The following is a 12,321-nucleotide window of genomic DNA, read 5'->3' as shown; positions in this document are numbered from 1 at the left end:
ATATAAATGTAAAACCAAAAAAACTTGAAAGCTGTTTAAATGTTGACATCCTACCAAGATGCTCTTTTATAGATAGCTTATACTCTTTATCATTTACACAAACAGACCAAGGTGAACATATTTCAACAGGTTGTGAAACCTGTTTTGTTTTCAGACATTTTCTAAAAAGAGGAAGCTACAAGATCAATCAGGTTAAACAATCCCATTTCAATAGCTCAACTGCACTTTTCCAGACTCTTGAGAATCAGTATTTAAAAACAGCATTCTATAAACAGACATGTTTACGACCTCTGAATTACATTGTAAATGTGATATTAGGTCATTGCAGTCCATAATCAACCTGTTTTATTGAAAATAATAAAGTTTGAAGTCACCTTTATGAAGGTAAGTGTTTGCTTTAGTTTAGTTGGGCTCTTGACGCTTGAATTTCAGTTTTTCTCTGACTGCTGTAAGTACATTATGTTTCTGAAGTACATTACAGCATTATAGCAAAATAAGTTTTGGTCAGATGAAGTTAGTTATTTATTGATGTTGATTCAGCCATCATTTAGCGGCCTGATTCACTGATCTCATCCAGAGTCTGATCTATAAGCAATATCGAGAGCTAATCCGTGCGTTTCATGTTCATTCAGAACTTGCCTTTGCCGTTTGTAAAGATATTAAGAATTTACTTCAAGAAGGTTTTTATAACTTGTCCAGAGCAACTGCTCTCTCTGAACTTGTCTAGCTGGGCACATTTCATTTCACGAACAGGAAACATGTTACATTTTAAAGGTCCATTTTAAAGGAGTACATTGATCGACTTAAGTAGCCTGCTGAAAAATCCAGCTAAAACCAGCCTAAGCTGGTCAGACTGGTTTTAGCTGGTCTCCCAGCCTGGTCATAGCTGGTTTTAGAGCGGTTTTGGTTAGCTAGGAGACTGGGAGGCTGGGAGACCAGCTACTTCCAGCTTAAACCAGCAACAGCTACTTCCTAAAACCAACCAGCTTAGGTTGGTTTTAGCCGGATTTTTCAGCAGGGAAATGATAGTATGTGTAATTACAATTTCTATACACAAGATGGCAATGTTATATCAGACACATTTAGTACATCAAGTCAAAGTAGTATTTCTACATATTTCATGCATATGATTTATTTTTGTCTCAGCTAGCATGACCTTTCTGAACAAATGCTGTTTAGAGAACCAGCAGTTTAGACCTTGGTGGAGTAGGTAAACCTGGCCCCAGCTTTGGAGACCAAGCAGCTTTTGATTTTCTTCAGAGACATATCTACTGTAAGATACAGGGTGAAGACAGTTTTAAACAGTGCAGTTATTAAAAAGAAATACTTTAAGTTAGAAACTTTAAGAAAGTTTTATGTGTGTGACATTAAAATACAGAATAAGGTTGATGAGGAATTGAGTAACATGGACAATCAAAAGCCACAGTTTTAATCAGATGAACACTGCACTCACATTATTGACAGCTTTTTCAGACATGTAAACATTTTGTGAATATAAAACATTGCTATCATACTAATTATATATTATTTCTGTCCATTCTTAAATTATTTAAGATCTTAAAGAATTTGCATTATTTAAAGTAGTGTATGGCCCGCCCAATCGGTCCAACGGCGGTTTCCCACAGGACGGGGAAGGTTTCTTGCGCGTTCAATCTTTTCAGTGTGGCAAAGTAGTTTAAGTCCAAGTAAACTTTTATCTGACTCCATTTTATTATGACCTCGAATTTAGTTTAGAATGTTAACTGATTATTGGTCATTTGTATAATAATTTAGCTCTACATTTGATTATTCTATTTAACTCTTTACTCTTATTGTACTCGTTTATTCGGATTCTTATAACGCTTTGAGTCTCGCACCGGCCGGGTATACGATCTCATATATACAAACTCGTCAGTCTTGGTCATTAGACAGAGGCGATGACTAATACTTTTAGATGCCGCACCATGCTTGCTTATTTCTAAAAGTACGTTATTTAGTCCCCATAGATCTGAACCCACTGAATTAAAGCAAGACTATATCTAACCAGAGGTCATGACCATTACCATAGAACCAAGCTGACCAACCTAACCTTTCTAATGGTAACCTTATATAATCATGCCGTGGTTTCCCCCGTACACTTAGTTAGAATAATATTACAGTAATCAGAGGTTGAGGCTCACCCTATTCAGATTGGTAAATGTATCATGCCAATTACATAATCAATTCAAAGGTGATCAATACAAAACATCAAATGCTCAGAAAAAGACTAAAAAGATGCATGCCTGACATTAGAAAAATACACATTGCTGAGTGTCTGAAGGACACCCAGCAATGTGGGCTGATTTGATTTGATTACAGGATCGAGCCCTGAGTCTCCTGCAACATCTCTTTAAATACTCAGACCAAGACAGAAACTTCTTTCAAATGGAAACATGACTTCACAATTGGAATTTGCATTAATCAGGGTCCCAGACTTAGTAGTTTACACCTTTTAGGGACAGAAGTGCATTTGCATGAAAGACCTGGTGAAGGTGGTCACACCCACTACAGGGGGCAAAATAACTCTAAAATCTTTAAACCTTTATTACCTTCTGGTTTACTTCTGTGGGATTGAGACCTTTGTACCAGTCGCACTGAGACATTTCAAATGATACCAAACATGTATAAAGTTGTATGATAACTGTTCACATTAAACCATATAAATTTTGGGTGAATTTCAGGTCATCTTTGCATGTAGAGAGAAGAGGGGGTGAAGGAGGGGAGATGTAGATTAAGGCGTTGCTGAGGTGTGATCGACTCAGTGTGATTACGTCTCAAATGGGGATGCTAATTTTGCAAGAGAGAGTTCGAATGTTAATTTCCTTTGTTTTCTCAATGAGTAGCCCTTTCTCAGTCCAGACAGTCCGGCATTAGTCTTAAAGTAGCAAACAAAAACTGGCTGCATACAGCAATCTTCATAATGAGAGAAAACATGGAGATGTGCTCTCTATGACTATTAAATCAATGTTACAATTTAATCAAGAAAATTCATTTTTACAAATTACCCGTAGATCAAAGTAGAATTGGAGATTTAAATCTGAAATGCAATGCATTAAAATAAACAATACATGAAGCATCACAGAAAGCCTCCAAAATAACATCAATAACTTGAATAATCTAACTTGAATCACAGTTATGTTTAAAACATTATTATGTATTTTTTAGAGGATGAACAGACAGTCTGTGGGTTAACAAAGAATAAATCCTGCTTCTAACCTCTTTAGTTTTCAATGAGTAAATGATGGGATTCACACAGGGTGTGATGAGGGACGACAAAGACAAGAACACCGTTCTTACATTTGGGTTTATAATAATTCCAGAAAATCCAAGATTGAAGATAATAAAAATTGGAATATAGAATATGGCCACTAACACGAGGTGTTCGGTGCACGTGGCCAGTGCCTTATAACGGCTCTGATTATTCTTCATTCTAAATACAGCGATCAATATACCCATGTAAGTAAAGAAAATAAAAGTCAAAGGTACAAACATGAAGAGTATAGTTAAAGCAGTGGCAAAATTCCACGGGTGCGTTGTATCGCTGCAAGCAAGTTTTAAAACAGTAAAATCGCAAAAATAGCTGTTGTGCTGAAGAGAGCCACAAAACGAGACGGCCAGGATGGATGAGGCACCGTAGGATATTGTAGTAAGACCAAAGATCCAAATTGCAACAATTATGTAAGCCATTCTGGTGTTTGTGTTTATAGACTCCTGTCTTAAAGGTAAGCAGATCGCAACGAATCTATCATAGGAAAGAACGCATATGGAAAATGACTCAAGGAATAAAAAACCATAGTAAATGTACATTTGCGCAAGGCACAGTTTGAATGGCACAAAATTGTCAAGAACAAGGTAAGTCTTTATCATGCCAGGCACAAGAGAAGTGCTGAGAACAAGATCAACCAAAGCCAGATTACAAACAGCCATGAACTTTGGGACATGCAGTCGGTGGTCATAGAAAATGATAGTGATCAGAAAGACATTGCATATGACTGTGATCACATAAAGCACAGTGAGGAACATGACATAGATATTATTGTAAGGCATTGAACTCAAGGCAACAATGTAAAATCCTGCAGGCTGAATGATGGAGTTGTTGGGGGCAGAATTCCTGGCATTCTGCATGGCCGTCTTTCTTTTACGACCCAGCTTCATTGCAGTGTGCTTTGCTTTCAGTGGATGGGAAACCAGATATCTATGAGAAACGGTCACAAACAGCCTGTGTTTTACAATTCACCTGTGTAATTTGATGGCTTAAGCATCAAATTCAGCAACAAGAATGAAAAAATAAAAATAACATGTTACAATGACTGTCTTTCATATGCATACATGTAACAATGTTGTGGTGGTTTGTGGATCATGCAAACCACACTGTTGTCTTCACTGCAGTTTTCGGCTTTGCTTCACAGTGCCGGATCACTGTGAATCCTGAATGTTAACTTGATAATCTGTTTTGGGAAATATATTGTCCAATTTGTCCTCCAGAGGTGTCATTAAAGAACCTCTGGTATGTAATAGTCTTGAGAGAAAAGACATTCATTAGTGGTTTTTGCTTCACTAATGAGAGATTATTGATGGTATAACTAATTAAGTGCCTCAAGTGTCACTAATTAATCTGTTTTTGTGTTCATTTTTGTAACAACAATAAAATATATATATTCTTTCTTTCTATTCTTTCTTTCTTTCTTTCTTTCTTTCTTTCTTTCTTTCTTTCTTTCTTTCTTTCTTTCAATAATTACATTTAAAGATATCAAGTGGTTGCTGTTATTTTTGAGTAGTTTAAATTGAATTAAAATGAAACACCTGAAGGCACTGTTTCAGTTAAGAATCTTATTGTGCATGACTAAACATTGCTGCCACAGTAAAACACATCAGAGTAGACATCTGCCTCAATTTGGAGAGTAAAATAAACAATTTTCACAGCCCTTTATGTTTTTTGTCTTCATAATTGCATAAAGAAAACCGTATAATTAGCTTTGATAGCACAAGATAATCAGAATTCATTTTAATCAATGCTTACCCTGTACAAAGGATTTGAGCTGGCCAGAGGCTATTGGAATGACAAAATGTCTTAATTCGAGGTGTTTCGAGGGGTCACAGCCTCTCCAGATTAGTGAATGTTTCCAGTCTGCCATTGGTCAGACAAAAAGTTATCTTAAGATGTTAAGAATGAACATTGTTTGGCCTTACAAATATAGAACCAGTGTTGGGAGTAACACATTATAAGTAAAGTGAGTTATGTAACCAGATTACTTTTTTCAAGTAACTAGTAATGCATTGCTTTTAAATTTACAAAATATCTGAGTTACTTTTTCAAATAAATAACTCAAGTTACTTTGTTGTCCTATTCATTGACTGACAGCTCTCCTGTCCCCATGAGAGGAATTGTAAGTGTAGAGGCGTGTAAACATGATGGTTATTGTAGTTCTAGACTAAATGTGAGCAGGCATTTACTCATCTTACTTGCACAAAAGCAGATTTAGTATTCCTAAAATGAATAAAAACAATGAAATGCAAACTCAGAATATTATCAAGCCTGCAATAATTACAGTAAATATGATATTACACAAGTATACTTTATGTATTTAATCTCACTTTATTAAAGGGTTATAGTTCACAGAAAAAAAGAAAATTCTGTCTTTAATTAGTCACCCTCATGTTGTTCCAAACCCGTAAGACTTTCGTTCATCTTCGGAATACAAATTAAGATGTTTTTGATGAAATTTGAGAGCTTTCTGTCCCTCCATAGACTGCTTCAAAAATGTCATAAAGAGATTGTAAAACTAATCCATTTGAATTGAGTGGTTTAGTCCAAATTTTCTGAAGAGGTTCAATTGCTTTATATGATGAACAGATTGAATTTAGGCTTTTATTCACATATAAACATTGATCAATGAACATGAACAGAAGCTCAACCAAACCTGCCTGACCCGCTTAAAACAAACCTCTTGCGGAAGCTCAAACGTGCTGCCTAACACAAGAATGAAATTGGTTCTTGCATGTCAAGCAAACATGCTTGAGCTTCCGTTGGTTTACTACAACTTTTGGGTGAACTAATACTTTAGCCACTTTAACTACCATTTTATACTTTAACTAATTTTTTTTTTTTTTTTGGGTGAACTAATACTTTATGTATTTCCTACTGATTATCCAATTCAACCATACTAATAAGCAAAAAATTACTTTAAACATCACATTTGTTTCAGTTTTTTGTTTTTATTGCTGAAGAAAGAGTGTTAAGCTTTTTTCTCCTGCATCCGATTCTTCTGCAATCCAGAATGGCAGCACAGCTGAAAGGTTTGTTTGAGCTATGCCCTCTACTATACAGATGTGCATTTCCTTCAACCTGAAGCTTATTCATTTAACTTTTTGTGTAAAAGGACCTTTATATTTGCCAAAAATATAACTTTTTTCTTTGTTATTAAAAAACAAACAAGCAAACCCAGCCCAGGAGAAAAAGTAACGTAACACATTACTTACCATAAAAAGTAACTAAGGGAATTAGTTACTTTTTTAGGGAGTAGCGCAATATAATAATGTATTACTTTTAAAAAATAACTTTCCCCAACACTGTTTATAACAAAATGCAGTCAGAAAATCTCATTGTAAATGCTTCCATTTGTGACTCATACTGTATAAAGAAATGACAACCCAAAGGGAGAAATAGACACTCATAAACAACCTAATGACTCCCAAACAACCTGTCTCCAAATTAAAAAAATAAATAAATAAATAAAATAAAAAACATTGGCAAAGTGACTAATTTGTTTGTCTTATTACAGCAATTCTGAGACAGAAACAAATCAGGTCTAATCTGTGTGAATGATTCCTGCCCTAATTAACCCCAGGCTGCTCTCATCTCATGAGGGTAAGAGGTAATGACCCTAGCAGTGATACAATGTAAACATGTTTGTCCTCAGAGCGAGCTAACTGATCTCCCCAAACTCAAAAAGACATCATAATACTCTTAAAACGTAAATGAAAAAAGAAGAGAAAAAGGAAAAAATTAAGACAAATACATTGATTATTAGCAGGAAGATGTAAAATCAAAAAATTTAAAGGATCAACTTAAGTCACCCTAGATTTGGTATTTATTTGTTGATTAACACTGATCATTTTCATCAGATATAGATGAGTTTATCTCTATTGAAACATTGAGAGTTGGCTGCAGTGATGTATGGCAAGAAAAAAATCAGATGTGAATATTAACTACACCATGTTGCTTTAAATGACTCAAGTGTGTCATCTTCTGCCACCTGGATTTTGCTTTGATTGAAGCTCCAGGAAGACAGCCAACTGACAACAGCCTTCAATATCTGTCAAAGCCTTCAAATATCTCTTGTTTGAAAGCTGCTTTTGCCTCATGATTGCTGATTAAATTATTGCTTTGTCAACTGATATCCACATTCCTGTTATAAAAGACAAATATTTATATTTCATCATTTTGTCTGGGTTATTTAATGAGCAAAGTCAGGTATAATATAGCAAAGGGATATGAATATATTTGGATGTACACGTTGTATGTGTAAGATGCGTCCCATTTCAGAGGCTGCATTCAAAGGCGCGACAAAGGCTGTCCTAATTCAATAACTACTTTAAATGTGGCCTCCAAATCATATGTGCATACTTCTTTCCATGGACCGCGACTCTTTATACTCTTTATACTCTTTATCATTTACACAAACAGACCAAGGTGAACATATTTCAACAGGTTGTGAAACCTGTTTTGTTTTCAGACATTTTCTAAAAAGAGGAAGCTACAAGATCAATCAGGTTAAACAATCCCATTTCAATAGTTCAACTGCACTTTTCCAGACTCTTGAGAATCAGTATTTAAAAACAGCATTCTATAAACAGACATGTTTACGACCTCTGAATTACATTGTAAACGTGATATTAGGTCATTGCAGTCCATAATCAACCTGTTTTATTGAAAATAATAAAGTTTGAAGTCACCGTTATGAAGATAAGTGTTTCCTTTAGTTTAGTTGGGCTCTTGACGCTTGAATTTCAGTTTTTCTCTGACTGCTGTAAGTACATTATGTTTCTGAAGTGAAGTGAAGTGAAGTGTGAAGTGAAATGACATGTGGCCAAGTATGGTGACCCATACTCAGAATTTGTGCTCTGCATTTAACCCATCCAAGTGCACACACACAGCAGTGAACACACACACACCGTGAACACACACCCGGAGCAGTGGGCAGCCATTGCTGCGGAACCCGGGGAGCAGTTGGGGGTACGGTGCCTTGCTCAAGGGTCACACCTCAGTCATGGTATTGAGGGTGGAGAGAGCGCTGGATATTCACTCCCCTCACCGACAATCCCTGCAGGACCCATGACCTTTGGGTTACAAGTCCGACTATCTATCCATTAGGCCACGACTGCTTTAATGTACTTTAATGAAGTACATTAAAGCATTATAGCAAAAGAAGTTTTGGTCAGATGAAGTTAGTTATTTATTGATGTTGATTCAGCCATCATTTAGTGGCCTGATTCACTGATCTCATCCAGAGTCTGATCTATAAGCAATATCGAGAGCTAATCTGTGCGTTTCATGTTTATTCTGAACTTGCCTTTGCCGTTTGTAAAGATATTAAGAATTTACTTCAAGAAGGTTTTTATAACTTGTCCAGAGCAACTGCTCTCTCTGAACTTGTCTAGCTGGGCACATTTCATTTCACGAACAGGAAACATGTTAAATTTTAAAGGTCCATTTTAATGGAGTACATTAATCGACGTAAGTAGCCTGCTGAAAAATCCAGCTAAAACCAGCCTAAGATGGTCAGATTGGTTTTAGCTGGTCTCCCAGCCTGGTCATAGCTGGTTTTAGAGGGGTTTTGGTTAGCTAGGAGACTGGGAGGCTGGGAGACCAGCTTAGGTTGGTTTTAGCTGGATTTTTCAGCAGGGTAAAATGATAATATGTGTAATTACAATTTCTATCCACAAGATGGCAATGTTATATCACATTTAGTATATCAAGTCATAGTATTTCTACATATTTCATGCATATGATTTATTTTTGTCTCAGCTAGCATGACCTTTCGGAACAAATGCTGTTTAGAGAACCAGCAGTTTAGACCTTGGTGGAGTAGGTAAACCTGGCCCCAGCTTTGGAGACCAAGCAGCTTTTGATTTTCTTCAGAGACATATCTACTGTAAGATACAGGGTGAAGTTTTAAACAGTGCAGTTATTAAAAAGAAATACTTTAAGTTAGAAACTTTAAGAAAGTTTTATGAGTGTGACATAAAAATACAGAATAAGGTTGATGAGGAATTGAGTAACATGGACAATCAAAAGCCACAATTTCAGATGAACACTGCACTCACATTATTGACAGCTTTTTCAGACATGTAAACATTTTGTGAATATAAAACATTGCTATCATACTAACTATATATTATTTCTGTCCATTCTTAAATAAATTAAGATCTTAAAGAATATGCATTATTTAAAGTAGCAAACAAAAACTGGCTGCATACAGCAATCTTTACAATGAGAGAAAACATGGAGATGTGCCTTCTATGACAATTAAATCAATGTTACAATTTAATCAAGAAAATTCATTTTTACAAATTACCCGTAGATCAAAGTAGAATTGGAGATTTAAATCTGAAATGCAATGCATTAAAATAAACAATACATGAAGCATCACAGAAAGCCTCCAAAATAACATCAATAACATGAATAATCTCACTTGAATCACAATTATGTTTAAAACATTATTGTGTATTTTTTAGAGGATGAACAGACAGTCTGTGGGTTAACAAAGAATAAATCCTGCTTCTAACCTCTTTAGTTTTCAATGAGTAAATGATGGGATTCACACAGGGTGTGATGAGGGACGACAAAGACAAGCACACCATTCTTACATTTGGGTTTATAATAATTCCAGAAAATCCAAGATTGAAGATAATAAAAATTGGAATGAAGAATATGGCCACTAACATGAGGTGTTCGGTGCACGTGGCCAGTGCCTTATAACGGCTCTGATTATTCTTCATTCTAAATACAGCGATCAATATACCCATGTAAGTAAAGAAAATAAAAGTCAAAGGTACAAACATGAAGAGTATATTTAAAGCAGTGGCAAAATTCCACTGGTGCGTCGTATCACTGCAAGCAAGTTTTAAAACAGTAAAATCGCAAAAATAGCTGTTGTGCTGAAGAGAGCCACAAAACGAGACGGCCAGGATGGATGAAGTGCCGTAGGATATTGTAGTAAGACCAAAGATCCAAATTGCAACAATTATGTAAGCCATTCTGGTGTTTGTGTTTATAGACTCCTGTCTTAAAGGTAAGCAGATCGCAATGAATCTGTCATAGGAAAGAACACATATGGAAAATGACTCAAGGAATAAAAAACCATAGTAAATGTACATTTGCGCAAGGCACAGTTTGAATGGCACAAAATTGTCAAGAACAAGGTAAGTCTTTATCATGCCAGGCACAAGAGAAGTGCTGAGAACAAGATCAACAAAAGCCAGATTACCAACAGCCATGAACTTTGGGACATGCAGTCGGTGGTCATAGAAAATGATAGTGATCAGAAAGACATTGCATATGACTGTGATCACATAAAGCACAGTGAGGAACATGACATAGATATTATTGTATGGCATTGAAATTAAGCCAACAATGTAAAATCCTGCAGGCTGAATGATGGAGTTGTTGGGGGCAGGATTGCTGGCATTCTGCATGGCCGTCCTTCCTTTAGGGCACAACTTGATTGTGGTGTGCTTTGCTTTCAGTGAATGAGAAACCAGATACCTATGAGAAACAGTCACAAACAGCCAGTGCTTTACAATTCACCTGTGTTATTTGATGGCTTAAGCATCAAATTCAGCAACAAGAATGAAAAAATAAATATAACGTTACAATGACCGTCTTTCATATGCAAACATGTAACAATGTTGTGGTGGTTTGTGGATCATGCAAACCGCACTGTTGTCTTCACTGCAGTTTTCGGCTTTGCTTCACAGTGCCGGATCACTGTGAATCCTGAATGTTAACTTGATAATCTGTTTTCCGAAATATATTATCCAATTTGTCCTCCAGAGGTGTCATTAAAGAACCTCTGGTATGTAATAGTCTTGAGAGAAAAGACATTCATTAGTGGTTTTTGCTTCACTAATGAGAGATTATTGATGGTATAACTAATTAAGTGCCTTAAGTGTCATTAATTAATCTGTTTTTGTGTTAATTTTTGTAACAACAATAAAATATATATATTCTTTCTTTCTATTCTTTCTTTCTTTCTTTCTTTCTTTCTTTCCATAATTACATTTAAATATATTAAGTGGTTGCTGTTATTTTTGAGTAGTTTAAATTGATTTAAAATGAAACACCTGAAGGCACTGTTTCATTTAAGAATCTTATTGTGCATGACTAAACATTGCTGCCACAGTAAAACACATCAGAGTAGACATCTGCCTCAATTTGGAGAGTAAAATAAACAATTTTCACAGTCCTTTATGTTTTTTGTCTTCATAATTGCATAAAGAAAACCACATGATTAGCTTTGATAGCACAAGCTAATCAGAATTCATTTTAATCAATGCTTACCCTGTACAAAGGATTTGAGCTGGCCAGAGGCTATTGGAATGACAAAATATCTTAATTCGAGGTGTTTCGAGGGGTCACAGCCTCTCCAGATTAGTGAATGTTTCCAGTCTGTCATTGGTCAGACAAAAAGTTATCTTAAGATGTTAAGAATGAACATTGTTTGGCCTTACAAATATAGAACCAGTGTTGGGAGTAACACATTATAAGTAAAGTGAGTTATGTAACCAGATTACTTTTTTCAAGTAACTAGTAATGCATTGCTTTTAAATTTACAAAATATCTGAGTTACTTTTTCAAATAAATAACTCAAGTTACTTTGTTGTCCTATTCATTGACTGACAGCTCTCCTGTCCCCATGAGAGGAATTGTAAGTGTAGAGGCGTGTAAACATGATGGTTATTGTAGTTCTAGACTAAATGTGAGCAGGCATTTACTCATCTTACTTGCACAAAAGCAGATTTAGTATTCCTAAAATGAATAAAAACAGTGAAATGCAAACTCAGAATATTATGCAAGCCTGCAATAATTAAATATGATATTACACAAGTATACTTTATGTATTTAATCTCACTTTATTAAAGGGTTAGTTCACAGAAAAAAGAAAATTCTGTCATTAATTAGTCACCCTCATGTTGTTCCAAACCCGTAAGACTTTCGTTCATCTTCGGAACACAAATTAAGATGTTTTTGATGAAATCTGAGAGCTTTCTGTCCCTCCATAGACTGCTTCAAAAATTTCA

At 35.5% G+C, this 12,321-nt stretch overlaps 2 protein-coding genes across 4 annotated transcripts; both read right to left on the bottom strand.

Annotated features, from left to right (window-relative positions):
* Window positions 1–1,121: 1,121 nt before the first annotated feature.
* On the bottom strand, window positions 1,122–4,468 carry LOC125262898 (olfactory receptor 10A2-like). Its single transcript, XM_048181742.1, has 2 exons — window positions 4,348–4,468; window positions 1,122–4,213 (listed from the first exon to the last, which is right to left on the bottom strand). Exons 1-2 carry the CDS (start codon window positions 4,377–4,379, stop codon window positions 3,169–3,171), a joined length of 1,077 nt encoding a protein of 358 aa, XP_048037699.1. The 5' UTR covers window positions 4,380–4,468; the 3' UTR covers window positions 1,122–3,168.
* Window positions 4,469–9,232: 4,764 nt separating this feature from the next.
* On the bottom strand, window positions 9,233–11,050 carry LOC125262896 (olfactory receptor 13C4-like). Of its 3 annotated transcripts, none has more exons than XM_048181741.1 (2): window positions 10,962–11,050; window positions 9,233–10,786 (listed from the first exon to the last, which is right to left on the bottom strand). In XM_048181741.1, exon 2 carries the CDS (start codon window positions 10,714–10,716, stop codon window positions 9,739–9,741), a length of 978 nt encoding a protein of 325 aa, XP_048037698.1. In that variant the 5' UTR covers window positions 10,717–10,786; window positions 10,962–11,050; the 3' UTR covers window positions 9,233–9,738. The 3 variants fall into 3 exon arrangements, with proteins under 3 accessions (XP_048037698.1, XP_048037696.1, XP_048037697.1); XM_048181739.1 differs by having other exon boundaries at window positions 10,895–11,035; XM_048181740.1 differs by having other exon boundaries at window positions 10,901–11,026.
* Between the last annotated feature and the right edge of the window lie 1,271 nt (window positions 11,051–12,321).

The sequence above is a fragment of the Megalobrama amblycephala genome, linkage group LG2 (genome assembly GCF_018812025.1).
Source record: "Megalobrama amblycephala isolate DHTTF-2021 linkage group LG2, ASM1881202v1, whole genome shotgun sequence".
NCBI classification, from domain to species: Eukaryota; Metazoa; Chordata; class Actinopteri; order Cypriniformes; family Xenocyprididae; genus Megalobrama; species Megalobrama amblycephala.
The sequence above is the reverse complement of the archived record's forward strand: the minus strand, read 5'-3'. Positions and strand labels throughout refer to the sequence as shown.